We start from the raw sequence: 20,524 nt of genomic DNA on the forward strand, positions 1-20,524 counted from the left end.
AGTAATTTATGTAAATTAGTTCATATTTCTATACCCGGCAAGCTCGAAGGTGGAAAACTTTTTCTGCTGTATAGTTCAGTAAGATTGTTTTGAAGTTTTTCTTTTAGTATTTTAAATGTTAGTTTCAAGCAAAATTCAATTAACTAATATCTAAATTGATTAAGGATATAAATATACACAGTATGTAAAATTTAACTTCTGTTAGGTCTATGGAATTGGCATTGGTTTCGTACAAATCATTAATACATAAAAAAAAAAATATAGCAGTTCTTAGTTTTGTGGACCTTTTATTAAAAGACACCATCAATTTACTAAATTAATTTTCATTTTAAGCTGTAGGGAAGACGGAGCCAATCCCAGCAATACTGAGTGTAAGGCAGTTACTGCTCCTGGATGGGGCACCAGCCCACCGCAGGGTACACTCATGCATTCACCCCTACATTCATTTGGGAGGAAATCAAAATGAATGGTTTATATTTGGCTCATGTGAGGATCCCAGTCACACACTTTTTTTTATTATGGTGGGACACACTGACATTTCTTCATTATTATTCATACAAGGAAAGCACAACTGTACTCCAGCTGGAATAGTAGCAAGTTCAACCTGGACCCTGTATCATTGTCAGATCTTAGAAAAAGTGATCACACTGTCTTGTCTGTTAGGGTTTGCTACATTTTTTGCAATCTGTATATAGGATGACATTTTACGTGATAGCCTTACTGTCTGACACATTTGTTTAAAAAAGAAAAACTTCCCACCTTTATTGGCAGCTAGGAGTGCCTGTGCTGTACAGTTTACATTGATGCAGTAACGGTATGTTCAACTCATACATTTATTTTGTCTTTTATATGGTATGTAAAAGAAATTGATTTCACATTATCACCTTATTCAGACTGTTATATGTCTACAGTAATTCTAATAATTGAAAATCGTGGAAAAAATGTTTCATTCCAACATTTACAAAGTTAGAAGAAAGCACAAAATATACAGTATGTAATTTTCATAATCAGAACTGTACACATCAACTTAAAGTATTGTGATTGTTTCCATGTCATCTTAATAAAAATCATCAAGTACCAAATGTAGAGGAAGGCCTAAACTGAGGGCAAAGTACTACCCCAATTCTAACAAAAACTGTGACACTGTAGGAAATACTAATGAAAACAAAAAGAAGTGATTTGCATATTTATTTTGATGAGATATTTCATGTTTTACTTTATCGGCCGTGTTGTTTGATTATTCTGAATCTGATGCCAGCAACACATTCCATAAAAGTTGGGATGGGGTAGGTTATGACTAAGAACAATGTGACAAGTTCAAATACAGTAACAAGGTGACATCAAACATGTGAATACTTCAGTAAACATTTGTCAGTCAACACTATTTGCTGCTGTGTGCACAGCTGACTTCTCTGGGCTTGGTCTCATCTAAGATGGCAAATTGCACAGTAGAATTGTGCTTTGTGGACTGGCAAATCAACATTTCAGGTATGTTTTTAGAATAAACATATTGTCGTGTTTCCAGGTTAGTGACGAAAATGACCCTCTAAGCTGTTATCAGCATCAGGTCCAAATGCCAACATCTGTCATGGTATGGGGTGTGTCAGTGCCCAGGGCATGAGCACTCTGCACATCTGTGAAGCCACCATTAATGCAGAAGGATATGTACAAGTCTTGGAGCAACATATGCTGCTATTCAGACACTGTCTTTTCCGGGGATATGTCTACATTTTCCAGCAGGACATTGGCAAAACTCATTCTGCCCGGATTTAATTGCCCAGCTATGATTGAGAATGTGTGGCACATTATAAAGTGCAAATTACTGCAGCAAAGGCCCTGTACAGTGGCACAGCTAAGGACCTGCATTATGGATAGGGGGGGAAATTCCAATGTTAAACTCAACATATTACATATTACTCCTTTTTGTTTTTGTTATTATTTTCGATACTGTCCCAGTGTTTTTGGAATTGAAGTTGTATAACAAAGGCATGGTTGTATAAGGACCTGACGACGTGTACACTGGTAATGACAAGGCATATTATAGTATACAGTAATCCCTCGCTATATCACACTTTGACTTTAGCGGCTTCACTCCATCGCGGATTTTAAATGTAAGCAAATCTAAATATATATCACGGATTTTTCACTGGTTCGCGGATTTCTGCAGACAATGGGTCTTTTAATTTATGGTACACGCTTCCTCAGTTTGTTTGCCCAGTTGATTTCATACAAGGGACGCTATTGGCGGATGGCTTAGAAGCTACCCAATCAGAACATGTATTACATATTAACTAAAACTCCTCAATGATATACGATATGCTTCCCGCGCGGTGCTTGATTGTTTGCTTTTCTCTGTCTCTCTCACTCTCTCTGCACCTGACGGAGGGGGTGTGAGAAGAGGGGCTGTTTGCACAGAGGCTGTTTGCCTAGAAGATACGGACGCTCCTCTAAAAAATGCTGAAAGACTACCTTCACATTGATCCCTTCTTTGCGGCCGCTTTATCGTGGAGCACATACTTAAAAGCCCAACAGCACGTATTGATTTTTTGATTGTTTGCTTTTCTCGCTCTGTCTCTCTGACATTCTCTGCTCCTGACGGCGCTCCTTTGAAGATAAGATATATTTGCATTCTTTTAATTGTGAGAAAGAACTGTCATCTCTGTCTTGTCATGGAGCACAGTTTAAACTTTTGACTAAAGGGTGTTATTTCATGTCTAGAGGGCTCTAATAATCTTAACAGTGTGGGAGAGTTTATAAGGGCTTAAAAATGTAATGAAATGTAGAGATGTTAGGTAATTGAACTACTCTGGGCATCTCTCTCCTAGGATTCATTTTGCTGATGTGCTCACATCGCTTGTGCGTTAGTGGAGGGAGAAAAAGTAAAAGGGATACCGTTTTGCCAATGTTTGCGGCCAAGTGACTTTGTCTTTGTTTGGAGGTTTCGTTTTGACAACATGCTGCCCCCGCTTGTGTTATTCGTGGCTAAGCAAGTTTTCGGTTTCCTCTGAGGTGGAGCCCTTACCCCGACTCCACTTCTCACTTCCAGGACTGAGAGACACACACACACACCTCCACGTGTAGATGTTTATATATAAGAAAACTATTTTACTTGGTACTTGCATTTATTCTGAATTGAGGGGATGCTCAGTAGCAGCTGCTGTCCTCCACACAACTTCTTCATAACTGTAGACTACGCTGTGCTTTACCTTTTAAACTGGATTTGGTAATGAACAGTAATTTTACACTGTGACGCAATATATATTACATATGATTTTTTTGTTCTTAATCTTTGTGTTTGTATAGTTTTTTTTTTTTTTGTTTTTTTTAAATATTACTTACTTCTTACTTGTAGGCGGCTAACCCTGGATGCTGCTTGGAGGATTTTGTACGCTGGTATTCACCACGGGATTATGTTGAAGAAGTTTTTGGTAATGACGGCAAAGCAGTTACCAGAGGTGAACTGAGTGCTAGAATGAAGATACCAGGGAACATGTGGGTAGAGGCCTGGGAAACGGCCAAGCCATCCCCTGCACGTAGACAAAGAAGGCTTTTTGATGACACTAGAGAGGCAGAAAAGGTATGAGCAATCAGTGCACAAGTACGCTCTTGATTGTACTTACCAAATCTACGTGTGTTCATCTTTTACATATCTTAAGGGCTTGCTAAACCAGAACTGTAGTTTGGTATGACGTACTGTGGATTAAGTAGTCCATTATTTGTCATCTTCATCCTCAGCTATACAGCCATGTTGTTATACTAAGGGTTCAGTACTTGGCAGACTGCTGGTGTTCAGACTCTTTGAATAAATTACAAATGATAAAGTCAATTGTTTGTTTCATTGTGCATTTTAATACAATGACACATGTTTAAGAAGTAAATTTTAAAAGGCAAGGATGAAATTTGCTAGTTGCATGAGTATGCAAATTAATATGCTCTTCTAGCTTTTAAGTTTTCAAATTTAGAAGAGATTTCTTTAATTATGATAAAAAATACCTTAACTTTGACCACAGACTGTGCACCACTCAAGTCAATGTTACATTTTTGGGTCAAAACTTCAAGAATTTGTTTAGGAATTATTGGTCACATTGATGAATATAAAAGAAAGGATTTGAAAAACAACACTAAAGAACATTCTTAGAGAGATAGCCTCCAAATGCAAATTTAGAAAACAGTACAGAACGATATCTTTGAGTTGTAATCACACTTTGAGAACTGTTAGCTAACCAAAGGCACTAAATTTGTGTGCGAATATGGGTGTGTGCGTATTTATATCCAAATCTGTCCAAAGTTAATTCTTGCCTTACATGGAATGTTCCTAGGATAGTTTGTTTCCCTTCAAAAGTCCTATAAATGGAGTAACTTGGCTAGAAAATGGGTGAATTCTTAATATTTTGAATGTTTTTTCTAAAGCAGTACATTACAAGGGTGTAACAGGGTCTGCTCGATTACTTACGTTCATTTAACAGTTTGAAGTCGTTCTGATTTCCTGAAGTGCAGCTTGGTGTATCTCCTTCCTTACTGACAGCTCACATTCTGTAGCTGTCTGTATTCAAATTGTGATTCATTGCTGTTTACGTATCCAGTAGTTCTGGGAGCTGCTTAGCTGTTTGCACTTCCCGGATGTTTTTAGTTTAGGTTACATTTTTCTTTTGCATGAACAACTCAAATCTGAGTAGTAAAAGGACGACGGAGTTATGGTCAAATTTGAGGCAAATGAAGGCGAAACAAAAAAATTGTAAAGTCGTTTTGTAAAGAAACATTACTTCTATTTATTATTGTCATTTAATTATTTAACAAATCAGTGATTGATAAATAAATATATACTTGTCTTGTTTTGTCTTAAGGTGTTACATTATTTAGCTGTTCAGAAACCTGCTGACCTTACACAACATTTGCTGCCTTGCATCATACATGCTGCCATTCTTAAAGTGAAGGAGGAAGGTACACTTTTTATAATACATTTCCTAGGTTTTATCACTGTTTCTTAAATATTACTATGTTATATTTTACTTGTGTTTTCCAAGGTATATTTGTAAATGCTAAGTTGTCCTTGTGTGTGAAGAACATGTTCTTCATGGGACTGTTTGCCCAAATACACAAACAGGGACCGCGTTTAATCAAAGCAGGTTTTTATCTGTTTGGAGGCCCATTTTGTTTAGAGTCGCTCTCTTATGATAATAAACCACACTTGGCAGTATGCACATGTATTTGCATTTATTACATCCACTTATGTGTAAAGATCCAGATAGTACTCTGAGGTTTTTTTTGTTTTTTTTTGAAGTAGTGCCATTTTATTTGAATTATTAGAGCGAATTTTTAGGATGCTGCGGTTTGGAAAATTTTATTTTGCATTCATGCTCTATAAAGCTATTGTGAGACATTTCGTCATTTGCCATGAAGCTTAATAAAAACTATCCTGTGGCTGGCAAATTGTAGTTCTGCCTTAGAAAATGATTAAAAGCTGAACTGTAAATAAGTTAGATTAGTACAAAAACATTTGAAATTATTCCTGTATTATACTAGTATCTCACTATTTCTAATCACTTCTAATTCATAATTACATTTTCAAAAGCTTCCTATATTCTGACTGTATAAAACAGGCTTGACTTACTCAACATTTCAGAAATGTACTCAGTTAGCCGCTGCTAAATAAAAGCTTAACAAGGTCACGTAAAAGAGGAACCGTCTGATGATAAACCGCCAGTGTGGGAGAATAACATGAGGAGCTACTGCTGTTGATCATCCTCACCTTTTTAACAAACCTGTTTCAGCATGCAGGTTTAATTTATTCTGACAGTTTAGTTTGCCTAAGTTAATTGTATCTGTTGATTTTTATTTCATGGTAACGAATTGAGGCTCAGATTGCCTGGGTAACTTTCCTTAAATTACCACGACCTAATCTACATTAGAGTTTCAAAAAAGAGATTTGTGAAAGAAAAGTAGGACAGGAAAGTGACATAAAGTTATAGAGGAAGACGCATGACACAGCTGATGAACGTGCTAAGAGTAACAGTGGCCTTGGATAAATCAAGAAAACAGGACTGACAAGATGGTATATGCGAATATTTCAGAGAAACTGTTTTGAACAAATATGTTAGTAGTACCAGGGTGTTGTGCCGTGTTAGCCATTATGAGTGTAGAGAAGAGCCAAGCAAAATGACACCTTTTATTGGCTAACTAAAAAGATTACAATATGCAGGCTTTCGAGGCAACTCGGGCCCCTTCTTCAGGCAAGATGTAATCTTTTTAGTTAGCCAATAAAAGGTGTCATTTTGCTGGGCTTTTCTCAAATAAATAGTTACAGTATATGAGCAATATTCAAATGGGTATGGTAGACTATAATTGAGTACTTCTGCCAAGAGCGGAGTTATTCTGTCCGCCTCATTCCAGGATGTTCCACTTTTACCCGACTCGACTCATTCCTGTGTTTACCAGTCTAGTAGGCTTCCCTGGACGTGTGTTGTTCACACTTGCTAAGACAACACGCCGGTTTTTCTCTTATCTTATGTAAGAGAGTTCAAATAACAGAGACGTTCCGCAACATATTACGTTCAAAGAGAAACCGCTAACCAGCCTCTTCCTTCATTTTCCTTTATTTTTTCAAACTGAATTTTTTGAATATTGCTTTAAATAAAAAATGCTGTTTTTTTTTTGTTTTTTTTATTTTATATAAATAAATGCTGTTCCAAAATTGTTATCATTAACATACATATCTAGCATAAATTATTTCTTTGTTTCAAATAAAAAGTAAAGAATTTTCTGTGCAATGGCTGCCATAATCATTTTAAACTTATTTTCAGATATTCATTTTAATGTTGGAGCAATTTTGAATACAAAACATACTTTTAACAAAACAATATTTTTGTCCTTTAAATAAATGTTGTTGAAGTAACTCTGTGAAAGGTTCCATTTTACACACACACACGTGATCAAAATTAAAGAAACAATTAATGTTAACACTTGCTTTTTCTGAAATATTGTTAGTCTTCACTGCTCAAAATTTGAAGGAATATTAGCTGCATTCACTGTTCTGCTAACATCTTTTACAAAACATTGAAGGCACTTCAACAAAAAAAACTTTACTTTGTGGAAACCACAGTGATGAAAATTAGAGAACAGTAACCATTGTAGCGGAAAAGAAGATTACAACTAAAATATTTGGAGGGTTACAGCTTACAGTAATTCGTAGGAAGTATAGAGGCCCTTGCTGTGAATAACTTCAGTACATCTGCGCCCGCAGGTCATCCCTAGTTTCATCCTGGTCCGCTCTTCTTCCAGCCATTACTTTATCACCAAGGATTTTCCAAAGATTCTCGATCTGGACTGTGGCTGGCCATTTCATTATTTCAGTGTCGTTAGCTTCAAGGAACTGCTTTACCCGTTTTGCAGCGTGACAGGGGACATTGTCTTGCATGAAAATTGCAGGCTGATCGGGAGATGCTTTCAGGGCAGGAACCGCATGTTGCTGAAGGAGGTTCTGATAAGCATTTGCAGTTACCCTGCCATGTAGTTGGATAAGAGACCCAACTCCTGCTGCAGAAAACATCCTCCAAACCATGACGCTTCCTCCTCCAAATTTAACTGACGTTTTTATGCACTTTGGGTTCACTCTTTCTCCAGTTTGATCCAAATAAATTAAACTTGTTCTCATCGCTCACGTGAACTCTGCATCAGTTCTCCTCTGTCTACACAACATGCCCCTCAGCAAAGGTTCGTCTGCCTTTTAATTCTTTCTGTTCATGAGAGGCTTCATCAGGGCAGAGTGGGCTTTCAGTCCGAATTGTCTTAAATGGTGAGTGGCTGTATGCTGAGACACAACCGTACCTTTTTCAGCACTGAGCTGGTGAGCAATTCCAGCTTCAGTGTTGAACTGATTCCCCATTGAGAGTCTCTGCATGATTTGTCTTCTGTGGGTGACCAGTATTTTTGGGGTCTTGAATGAATTATTGTCACTGTAAAGCTGCAGCATTCTAGAAATCACAGACTTGGAATGACCAACGTCTCTTGCACGGGTTCATTCACTTTAGACTGGCTTACTATTTTGCAAAGTGACTTTAGGAGTGCTGCCAGATAAACGGGGCTTGTCAGAAAATGAAGGAAGTTAGCACCAGGCACCAGATTAACACCTATAACGGAGGAATCGGAGAGTGTTCTCGAATTTTGATAAGAGTTCTTCTTCAGATTTCTCATTTAGTATCTAATTTGCCTCATTGAGCTCCAATCCCCAGTTTTAAACTTTTTATTTAATCCCTAATAAACTGAAGGCACAGACACCCTTGTGACCTCACCCCAATTCTCTTGATTACTTATGTTAAAATCATTGCCTCAGATTTATTGTTTTGTGCGTTATGAATATGATTATATATATTGCAGAATTTAGGACATCCCTGACAGTTAAACCTTACTGTAAAAGCTATTTTATAAACATTTTTTGCAGAATCTGTATATCACTTTTCTTTTGTTTTCTTAGAATTCGTGGAAAATATTGCATCTGTCAGGAAAGAAATTCAACAAATAGTTTCTCATGCAAGCAAGCTTTTACGACATCCTAATTCAGATTACAAGAAACTAGAAGTAAGTGAGTTAGATGTTATATTTTAAAGCCAAGATGTGTTTCTAAACTTGATATATTCACAGCAGCAGTCTTACCTTTTTAAAACATTTTCTTTTATAGGAAATCATAAATGAGATCATGGCTGTGGAAACTGTCATTGCAAGGGCACGATCATTAAAAGCAAAATTTGGTATTGGCAAATGTGAAGAGCAAGATGACAAAGAAGAGCTTGAAAAGTAAGGATCACATTTTGTTTTCTTGTGTTGTTTTCCTTTTGCTACTTTTCAGTAACTGAAATTACTTTGAACAAACCTAAAAGCCAGTTGTTAAATACTTTCGTATTTACTGATAATATTTATTCCCTGCATTACTGTACTGATTTTTTAAATGATTGTTATAAATATATGCAGTGCAGATACCTGATAAACTCTGTAAGGGCAGCAAGACAGCTTCAAAAAACTGGCTTTGAGTCCAGAATGGTGGCTGTCCATGTGCAGTTTGCACGTTTTCTGGTGTTTTTAGGCCACCCCACCCCAGCCCAGCCCCTCTACTCTTCTTTTCCTCAGTAGCGGTGAATTCAAAACTATCCATTGGCGTAGTATGGTCATGTGCAGGTGTGTACGGGGATATTATTCTGAGATAGACTCATGAAAAAGAAATAAGATTAATTAACTGTAATATTAAAGCATCCCACTTTATGCTTTTCCCCAAAAGAGACAACTAATTATATTGTTCATCCATTTTCTAAACCCTTTGTGTAATATAGTGGGAAGTCAGAGTTTGCATAATTGAATGAGAAATATACTAGTGTTTTTAACAATAATATCTTAACATTTAAAATGCTCTAGTCCCAAATACTTTTTACATATTAAGGAGTCATTTTTGATGTGTTACATTTGGGAAGTTTAGTATTTAAAAGTTAAACCCTTTTCTTTATGTGACACCTCCTAAAAAGTAAGGCTAGATAACAGAATTTGTAAAAGTAGTTACTGCTGTGATTTTTTACATATTTGTGGCAGCTTTTACAATAAGCAATCTTTTTGAATGAGTCAATATTATTTTTGTACATTGTGATGAAGAAGTACTTGCCTATTCTTTGTTTGGATTTATGTCTGGAACCACGGCAGAAAGTAAAGTGAGGTGTTATCGTGAAATTGTGATGGCATTTAGGTCAGGGCTCTGACTTAGCACAGATCCTGCTTTTGTCTCAAGATTGACTGCACCATCTTTTCCCTCAGTTTCTGCCTTGTTCTCTGTGTGTTTTAACACAGCTTTAATTATATATACCATCCCCTGTGGCTTTGCCCGCATATTAGTGAAACAGGACAATGAGGAGGTCCCTGCCCAGCTCTCTACTCCTGATGTCACTCTTCCTCCTCCCCTCGGCCCGCAGCCTCTGTCTCTGATTAGCGCAAATATATCGCTCCTGTAAGCGAACTATGATTCTTAGAGCATTGAGAGAAGTTGCAAAATCAATCGGAATGTTCAAGCAAATTCTAGAAAAAAAGATCTAATTCCGTTAAGTAGTTCTCTGATTCGCTAACTAAGCAGAATTAAGGTTACACCCAGAGGCAGACACGTGGGTGAGGACGGCCCCGCCCTCCTCCCCGCAGCCCAATGAGTCTCTCTCAGATCCGTGCTAATAAATCAATACTGCACAGGAACTATGATACTTAGTGCGATGAGAAAGTCGCAAAATCAATGGAATGTTCAAGCAAATTATAGAAAAAAAGATCTAAGTCAGTTAAGTAGTTCTCTCATGAAAAGCGGACAGACGTACAAACGGGTCTAAAAAAACTATAAGAAATTTCGCGCTTGGACCACGAAATTTTTAAAACTGTTTCTTAGCGAGCACCTATGGGCCAGGGGTAACCTACATGCCAAATTTCAAGTCCCAAGTTCTCAAGGTTCGGGAGATTTCATGATGAGTGACTCAGTGGTATTTGGCTTTTATATATACACAGGTTATATATACTTTATATTTTAACTGAGAATTGTTTAAACTGAAAGCATATTGATAATTTAATAAAACACCAAGACACCATATGACTCAGCAGTTCCATCTGACCTCAGTTAGCCAGGTAATCGGTTTCACGAGGTTCCCAGGCAAAGTAATACTCTTTGGAATCCTCCATTCCCCCCAGTTGGCTCTGATCAACTCTGTGCTGAACAAAATAACTACTACTTTAAAAAAACTCTTTGCACTATTGGTATTTACAACCAGTTCTTCTAATGAAAAACTTTGGTGGCCTAACTCCAACCGAAGACCACCTATATACTTGAATTAAACTTAAACCCCAAAGAAAACATAATGATGAATACAATAATGGGACATATTCTAAAGCTGTAAGAAGATACTTAGTATAGTGCAGTACATTTGAAAAAGGTTTGTGAATACGATTTAAACGTAACGTTAAAGCTTTGTTGTCAAAGTCTCTACCATACTGGAGTGCTTGCTGTACACAGAGGTGGAGGGATGTTTACTCTGACAAATTCACTTAAATGAGGTGATCCACTAATTTCCTAAACAATTGGAGCCCATCAACAAATTTTGTGACTTGCTGGAGAAATATATATTTATCTGAATAAATGTAGTTTTGTTGTTATTAGTGGGATGAATTTATTTTAATGTGTTTAAATGTGGTTTTTATTTTCTGCTGACTACTCGAGTGCAGGCTGTCGGTCACACTTTGTGAGGTTAAGGGAGTCTTCATTTATAAAAAGCAGAGATGCAGCCCTCAAGTCTCCAGACCTGTTAATACCAATGGTTTGGTTTTAATAATATGACAACTAGTAAAGTATACTCTCAAACAGTGCTTCTCAACATTTTTGTACTTTTTTTTTTTGACTGTTTTTTTTCCAGTGAAGACCCTTTATTAGCCGTGATTTCAAAATAGACTTCCCCTTAAATATCACACTTTAACAAATAACAGTAAGTACCAATTCAGCATTTAAATTCAGTGTACATAACAGATAAAATGTGCACGGTACTCATCCAAAAATAACTTGGCACATGGGTGTTTAATATAGAATTACATTTAATGTACATTTGTCTTTTTAATATGTATTTTGGGCTTGTCTTATTTTCACAAGATTGTTGAAATTGGGGGTAAGTGCAGAGAGTGAACATGTTTTAGTTTGCTGGTATTAGAATTTTGGTGCACACGTCTGTTACACAAGGTAGAACAAGCTGTTCTGTAATGGTGTCAGCTTTCTCATATTTGGCAGCTTGATATGCAACAGGACGAAGCCCAGAGTGCCTGCTGGCTTGTTGTACTAACATGCTACAATGTGGAAGCCTCAAGATTTTAATTTTTTCATTTTAAAAATTCTAATGATTTACTTCTCTAAACAGCAAGCTTCATTTTGAAATGGTTTTATAATTGAAGGCTTTCATGTTTTTTGTTTAGTTGTACCACAGTGAAGATAATGCACAATGGCCATTGCTCGCCTCACTGTACAGTAAAAGTAAATGAAAACTTGGATTGTGATCTTTTAACATTTTTACTTGGTTTTGGGATGAAATTTCTAAAATTGATACAGAATTGGAAGAGTTTGGAGTAGACGATTCTACAGAGCATTTGAGGGTCTTATCCGTATTCATTGGCTTTCTTAGCCAAGGGTGCACATTGCTAGTGTTAAATTAACACTTAGAGTGTCTATATAAGGGTCCACACTCTCCATTTATACACTTAAGGGTTACTTCAACACCATAAGACTTCATGTAACACTGCTGTGTCTGTTGTATAACAGGTTGTCATCTGGCCAGTCGCTTTACTTTCTCAGTGTGCAGGAGCAAAATGTCCTTTTGACTGTGTGCAGAAGTGAAACCTAAAGCATTAAAACACTGGCTTATTTAATATTTATGTTACCGGCAATGTATGAAAAGCAGGCAGTTTGGCTTTTGGCATTGCATAGAATGCCTAGCAAATGTGTGAGATATTAATCGTTTCATACTTTGACGTCCAATTTTCGTCATTCTATACAATGCCTGCTTTTCATACATTGCTGGTAACGTGTGTATGTATGTATGTGTGTGTGTGTACGTATGTGTATATGTGTACGTGTGTGTGTGTGTGTGTGTGTGTGTGTGTGTATGTATGTATGTATTGTGTGTGTGTGTGTGCGTGTGTGTACGTGTGTATGTAAGTGAGTGTGTGTGTGTATTTTTTTTTTTTGGTGGGACCACAGGCTGGACCACTCAGAGGTAGCTTCTAGGTCGCGAGCTGCCATTTGAATAAGTTGGCCTTAAAGGGAAGATAAGTATAACAATAAAATCTGTACTTAAAAAAACAGACACATACATTCGAAGAACTTATTATTAAATGACTTTTTTTTTTTTTTTAACCCACTGCAGTGCCCTTTTAATCTGTTTGTTGATTCACTGGGTCTCTCTTGTTAGTTATAGAAGATATGAAGGAAGTCACTTCCCACATTAACCTCCTTAGCATTAGGCCTGAGCATCACTCGGGCTGTAAAAGTGCCAACATCATTAGTTCTGAGCTTTACTTGGGCAATAGGTGTCTTGCATAAGCGTTACCCTGGCAACAGTAGCCTCATAATGGCGTCTCGTAAGAAACGGCGCTCGTCAGCAGTGAAGATGGGGTGCCTCTCTCTTCATGTAGTGAAATTGAAACGGTCAGTGAAACCTAAAGTGATTATGGGAATCTGAACGTGAGACTCATGCACACGTGCTGTTCATATTATTATTATTACTATTATTTCTTTCATTGTTATACTTTCTATACGTCTGGCTTTGTACTTTTAGTTTTTTGAATGTTTTACATTAGAAAGATGAGATTTAATAAAAATGGTATTTTTCAAGCCAAAAAATGCAACACTTTTTACAAGTTGAGAAATAATGTAATGCTAAGGAGAGTGCAGGAACACAGTCTCCTAATGAAAAAGAGCCTGCTCTTCTTCTACTTATGGCTGCTCCCATTAGGGGTTGCCACAGCGGATCATCTTCTTCCATATCTTCCTATCCTCGTCATCTTGTTCTGTTACACCCATCACCTGCATGTCCTCTCACCACATCCATACACCTTCTCTTAGGCCTTCCTCTTTTCCCTTTTTCCTAACAGCTCTATCCTTAACATCCTTCTCCCAATGTCCTTTCTTATATACTTCCTCTGTGTTCTGAGACCAGTCCAACCTGTGATTAATGTGGACCCGCAGTGAATTTCCCCTTGGGATTAATAAAGTCCATCCATCCATCCATCCATCCATCCATCCATCCCCTTCCTTCCTTGTTGGAGTTGACCATGTCTACATCTACTCCTTGAATAGTGACCAGACATAGAGGCTGTTCAGCACGGTGAAGGTCAGTATCCAGTTTCTTGGTTCTGCTGATGTTAAGATTCAGACGATTCTCTTTACACCAAGAAACAAACTTCACCTGACTTCTATTCTCTGTCTCATACCTTTATCAATATACCCCGTAAGTGCAGAGTCTTCTGAGAATTTCTGAAGTGACATGACCTGCTGTTATATTTATAGCCGGAGGTGTACAGAGTGAAGAGAAAAGGAGCTGGGACTGTCCCTGATGGTGCTGACATCCGTCTCACAAACTGTGGTCTGCCTGACAGAGAGTCCATGGTCTGGGACATCATAGCCTCGTCCACCTGCATATCTATGAGTTATCCCCTTGGCAGGGTTGGCTGGATGGTATTGAAGTCACTGGAGAAATCAAAAGATATAATCCACACAGTGTGGCCAGCTTTGTCCAGGAGAGAATAAGCCTTGTGGAGCAGACAGATAACTGCATCCTCCACTCCAACAAACCTGAGTGCCAAACGTTACTGGGGCTCCTTTATGCCAAGAGCAGTACGCATGATGCCTCACTGTGACAGCCAAGTCAGAACTTTTCTGAATTTTACATTTTCTTGGTTTATAGTCATTCTGGTGTATGTTCAGACCAAAGTGTATGTGTTTATGTATTTATTTAAAGCACTTCTGTAAAAAGCCACATTTCCCCCTGGGATAAAGTTCTTTCTAATCTAATCAGAACGGGCAATGCCCACTTTATCCTACAGTGGCTTTCAGTTCACATGCATTTATTCCATCACTTACAATTTTGTCTTTAGATTTCAATTTATAGTTTGTTTTTGATCAGTTTGAAAAGAGCTGCAAAATAACAATGGATACGTGAATGTGGCTGCATTTGTTCAGAATTACCAAAGTTCTTCAGCTTTCAGCTTGCCTCATAAGACAGTTCAGGCAATAGTGGGACACCTTTTCAGATAATTTCACAATCCAGATATCTTTGTTTTAAAAGTTTTTGTAAAATTCCAAGCAAAACAGTTTACATAAAAGTACAGAAAGGTTGATACTACAAAGAAAAGAAAAGTTCTTGTTTAAAGAATGTCTTTTAAAGAAGACTTACTGGTCATAGAGTCGTATTACACGTAGAACCGTCCGTAAGCCGTATGCCAATGCTCTGTTTGTGAACTAATCTAACTATCCATGCTAGCAGTGAGACTGTTACCTAACTAACTTAATGAACACTCAGTTTTACAGATTAATTTACAGGGGGTAAAAGACTGTACCGTAATCTATTAGATGTGAATTTAACATTAAGTTACTCAAGAGTGGCTCTTATAGTGAACCTGATCCTATTTAAGTTTGTATAACTGAGGTTTAAGTTACATTATGCATTGTCTGTGTTATGTTTACTCGTTCTCCCAGTTAGTCTTGGTGAGCTTTTCTCCAGCTACTCCAGTTTTACTTCCAAAGTTGAACAGATAAGATTGACTGGGGTCTCTAAATAAACCCTAGTGAGATCGGCAAATGTGCCCTGGGTTAAGACTTGTGATGCCATTCTGGGTTGGTTCCTACCCTGCATCTTATAATACTGGAGCAAATTCCTGCCCCTACTGTAGTGACCTGGAATTTGAGCAGCAGGCTCTGCAAATGGACGGAAAGATTTTCAGCTGGCCTAATTTAAGCACTTTGTACTTCCTGTAAAAGAACATGAATGCAGTTCGTCACTTTGTTTCTCTGATTTTCTCCCATTGCCACGGGACCACAGCCAGTACTCTAATTCCACATTTCTAGACCCCACAATGTCCCTCTGTGTCAAAATGAGCCTTTCTCAGCTCATTGTTATCTGGGAAATGTTAACAACCCGGCCTATGTTTTTTCTTGTGGAATGTCCTAAATCTTATAAATATTTTTCATCCCACTCATTCACCTCATTTTTAACATATATTTGTAGAAAATGGTTTTGTGCCAAATTATTAACAACAGTAGTTTTCCTGTAAATGTTACACTGTCAAGAAAGCTCTGTGATTGCCTGAATGTGCAGATAAGTCTCCGTACACATGAAGGCTTCACATGTTGAATGCTGCAGCCCTTATCTCCAGGAGGGTTTGGGGGAAAGAAATCAACTTGACAGAAGAAGAAGAAGATTTATGTTCAGTGTTCAAATTTATATATTGTGGTGGAGGACCAGAGGAGGGCGTGTGCCTCCTCCAGACCGCGAGGGGGCGTCCATCCTGGTTATGTTGGGGGCCTCGGGTAGAGGGCTTGGAAGCCCAGCCCTGTAGGGACCCGTGGCCACCGCCAGGCGGCGCCCCAGTGCCTTATCATCCCGGGAGCCGGCACTTCCGCCACACCAGGAAGTGCCGGGGGGAAGACGACAGGGAACACCCGGACGGCTTCCGGGTGCGCAGCTGGCACTTCTGCCACACGGGGTGTGGCCAAGTCTAATTGCCGGGAAGCAGCTGGAGCCCATCCGGGTTCCCATAAGAGGGGCCGCCTCCCTCCAGTCATTGGTGGATGTCGGGAGGTAGTTGGCAGAGCTGGAGAGAGGACTGGAGGCGGCCAGAGGAAAGGCACAAGGACTGTGAGCCCTGGACTTTGGGGGAATCAGTGCAAGAGGCACTGGGGGTGTACGTGAGCAAATTGTAAATATTGTAAATAAACAGTGTGTGGTGATGAACAATCTGTTGTCCGTCTGTCTGTGCCTGGGCCAGCGTTCACAATATGCAAAAGCCAAATACCACTGACTCACTCACCACGAAATCTCGCGAACCATGAGGACTTGGGACTAGAAATTTGGCATGTAGGTTACCCTTGATACATAACTGCTCGCTAAGAAATGTTTTTAAAAATTTCATGGCCCAAGCACGAAATTTCTTATAGTTTTTTAGACCCATTTGTCTGTCTGTCCACGTTAGAACTACTTAATGGTTTTAGATCAGGTTTTTTTCTAGAATTTTGCGGCTTTCACATTGCATTAAGTATCATAGTTTGCTTGCAGTACCGATTTTTTTTTAGCTTAATTCCGAGAGAGACTCATCAGGCTGTGGCTGGGACTCCTCATTCATGCATCTGCCTCAGGGTGTAACCTTAACTCTGCTTAGTTAGCGAACGAGAGTACTTAACGGATTTAGATCTTTTTTTTTTCTCTATTTTTCTATAATTTGCTTGTAGTACCATGCTAGCCATTATGAATGTAGTGAAAAGTCAAGCAAGATGACACCTTTTATTGGCTAACTAAAAAGATTACAATATGCAAGCTTTCGAGGCAACTCAGGTCAAAAAGGTAACTTCTAGCCTGAAAACAGAAACTGTGTTCACTAAAACAGGAATTACTGTGACCTTCCCTTGTTTAAAACCAGTAAGGTTTAAAATATATAAATATATTGGTAGACACACATTACAAAGGAAATGATCAAACAACATTTAAGGCTGTCTAAATCTGTTGTGAATTTGACATTGAAATTTCTATATTACAGCACCTTTTCCTATATATATGTGGAGAAAGGAAAAGAAAACCTACAGCAGGCCTGTAAATATTAAAAATACTTTAAGATAAAATAAATTGCAAATTCAACTGGCAGCCTAAGAACATATTTCTCTGCCAATTTTTATTCCTTGGCGTTCTTCCATTGTGACAGTTAGGATTTAATGATGGCAGATGCGGTTGTGACACACGATCAGAGGATATTCTTGAATTTTTATCATTAAAGCACTCGAGTTGTTTTTTTATTTTTATTCGGCAATGATCATTACTGTTGTCTTAATATTGTGTGTTCAGAAATAAGTGTGTGGAGTGGTTAAGTTAAATCATGGTCTAATATAGTAAGAAAAAAAAAGACAGAAGACTCGTCTGAAGGACGGTAACAACTTATGCCTTACTGCCATTTCAGGTTTAGGGACTTCTAGCAAACACAGCTGGAATGAAGCAATTGCCACAGTAAGGGATTCCAGCTACCCTGGGCATAATCGATTCTGTCTTTTAAGGTTGAGCAGTTAATGTAGTGTCATAACTTAGACTGACATGTACAGAAAGGCAAGAGAACTAGCATTACAAATCTGTGATGCTTGGGTTGAGTGCTGCTGGCACAGAGATGGGCTCAGGCGAGTGAGTTCACAAAATGGTGCATAGTGGATTTTGTTATTCAATAGAGCTCCAAAATCAAATAAAGTGCAGTGCTGAATCTTCATAAAGAGATAAATATATAATCCATAATAAAATCCAGTGCCATGGTTGAGGTTAAAAGTCACATAAATAATCAATAACACCCAAAGATAAGCCAGGAGTTAAAAGCACTGTCAGGAATCTGCCCATTAAAACTATCATGAGCCATGGTGCTGCAGTCTCTACTGTCGGTCTCCTCGTCCACCGAGAAGTGCAGTCACCCCTTCAGTCTGGCCTGTGTTCCTGCCACCACTTCCACTTCCTTCAGCAGGAAGCCTTGTGATTTTTATTCCCTTCTCCCTGGGTGGTTGGTCGCGTTTTTCGTTAATCAGAAGTGACAATGTTCCGTGAGTGCCAGCCACTTGTTCCCCTCAGGACCATTTCCTAACCGCTTGCCTCCACACTATTGCACCAGCTTAGCTGTGATCTTGCCTCTCATTATTTACTTTTCTTTCCTTCCTTTTAACCTCAGGACTCTTGTTTTTTGTTCCCTACAACCCCTCCTTTCTTTTGTGTCCTGTCTCTGTCACCTTAGACCCCTTTATACGCACGCGGGTGCAGGTGTCTTAATTGTTAACCTCAGAGTAGTAACAATGAAATTGTTTGAATTGTGCATCTCAGCACGTGAATGCATGTCCCCCAATCTCCTCCTCAACACCCCACACTATAGCGCACACCTGCACCCGCCAGGAGCTCCCGTGCACTGTTTCTATCTAAAACCAGCGTAGTACTATGAACCCCTTACTCCCTTTACCACACACCTCACATAAAAGCTGCAGCACCCTGAACGTTAAATAAATGGCAAGCTTTATCATAGTTGAGCTCAGTGTTGTACATTTTATTTCTGTATTGTAAATTGACTCTGGATTGGCCTGACATGATCGTGTGTGTGTGTGTGCGTGCGCAGCAGTGAGCTCTTCATGTCAGGCAGGGTGGGATCGAGCTGCATGTGACCCCAGAATTGAATTTAGCAGGTTAAGTAAATGGATGAATGGCCTACATGAGGTAATTCCACGTTGAACTTCCTTCAAAAGTACTCTCTCTTGCTATTACAAATTTTAATCTTGTAGATAATTACGGTATATGGAATCTGCTTGCATTTCAGACAAGACCCTCGTGTTTTCCAGATAATGATTGGATTTTTTTTTCTTAGGTTTGTAATCTCACTACTGGAAGAACCAGAAGTCACTGTAATCGGAGCAGGGAGAGGGCCGGCTGGAAGGATTATCCATAAATTATTTGTCAACGCTCAAAGGGTATAAACATTTTTTTTTTTTTATTTGAACTGTATTTTTATATTTATAAAATGATGTCCAGATTGGTGATTCCAGATCTTGCCCTCTAGTTTCAAATTGTAAAGCAGTAATGCGTCTCCAAAGAATATTTCAATTTCTATTCCGAGTACTGCAGTATTTTTCTTTTCTATTTAGTAGTGATATATATGGTAGCTTTTGTCTGGCGTACTCAGTCAGGTAACAGACAAAAATATCAAGCAGTCTAAACCCTTTGCTTTATTTATTGTCAGGTTCTAATTGTGCAGACATATTTTATGATACTGCGTCAGTCTGATATACCGTAGGTGTAGTTTAAGGCTGTGATGTCTCATTTTTAACATACCTTCTAGAATTCTTTGCAGCTTCCCAATTTAAAACATGACACACATTTAAAATATCCACATTTTCATATTGACAATAGCCCTGTTGTAAATTATTTAATTTCCAAGCTAAGCAGATGTTACAGCTGTGCCAGCATGAACAAAAATGGATGACTAATTGTGATTGTCAATAATAAAAGAGGAAAGGCGGCGTCATAAACTACACTAAGCACCATTCTCAGTCTAAGACAGGGATCTCAAACTCCAGTCCCGGAGGGCCGCTGTGGCTGCAGGTTTTCATTCTAAGGTGAAACATTTTGGAATTAAATGTAGCCTGTGGTCTCTCCCTGTACAACTGGGGAATCGGTGCAAATGTTGGCACAACAGTGTGGCTTAGCATACTGGACGAGAAACACACATCAGGCTTTGTATATTCAATTTGCTGTTTTTATGTGTAATACCTATTTTACACTGAACTTCTTTTACCACGTATAGCCCCAAACTGGGATTACGCCAAGTGAGGTTATGTGCTAGAGACTGAACTAATTTACTTGTTATAATTTTTACGACGACTACCTACATTAAGAAGCCCTGTCAATCATCACATCATGACGTGTTGTTTTCTACATTCGTCTCCATAGCATGTCCACCGTCTGTGCCTCTTCTAATAAGCCTCCCATGATGTAACTAATCGGAGGCTTTTGAAAAGTTCATTCAGTGTAAAAGCTGCAAGTTGACTTTAGCCATGCAATATTTATAAAATCATAACAAGTTACATATATGAAATATTTTTTCCAGGCAAATAAGCAGGCTGCACAGAAGCATAAGATGACTTCTTATTTGCCTCTAGGTGTCTACCTGAAACTTTAACTCAAATCAGAGTAGTTAATCCACACTAAAAGTGCCTCAATCTGTTTTACTCACTTCAGTAGAAATAAGTTCACAACAT

At 38.4% G+C, this 20,524-nt stretch overlaps 1 protein-coding gene across 2 annotated transcripts in view; it reads left to right on the forward strand.

Moving 5' to 3' along the window:
- rab3gap1 (RAB3 GTPase activating protein subunit 1) overlaps positions 1 to 20,524 on the forward strand; it is an 86,779-nt gene that overhangs the window by 58,660 nt on the left and 7,595 nt on the right. For both annotated transcript variants that reach the window (XM_039757313.1, XM_039757314.1), the window contains exons 19-23: positions 3,353 to 3,577; positions 4,845 to 4,941; positions 8,471 to 8,574; positions 8,675 to 8,790; positions 19,135 to 19,237. In XM_039757313.1, the coding sequence (XP_039613247.1) occupies positions 3,353 to 3,577; positions 4,845 to 4,941; positions 8,471 to 8,574; positions 8,675 to 8,790; positions 19,135 to 19,237 (645 nt within the window). The remainder of the gene's footprint in view (positions 1 to 3,352; positions 3,578 to 4,844; positions 4,942 to 8,470; positions 8,575 to 8,674; positions 8,791 to 19,134; positions 19,238 to 20,524) is intronic.

This window comes from Polypterus senegalus, chromosome 6 (genome assembly GCF_016835505.1).
Source record: "Polypterus senegalus isolate Bchr_013 chromosome 6, ASM1683550v1, whole genome shotgun sequence".
NCBI lineage: Eukaryota > Metazoa > Chordata > Cladistia > Polypteriformes > Polypteridae > Polypterus > Polypterus senegalus.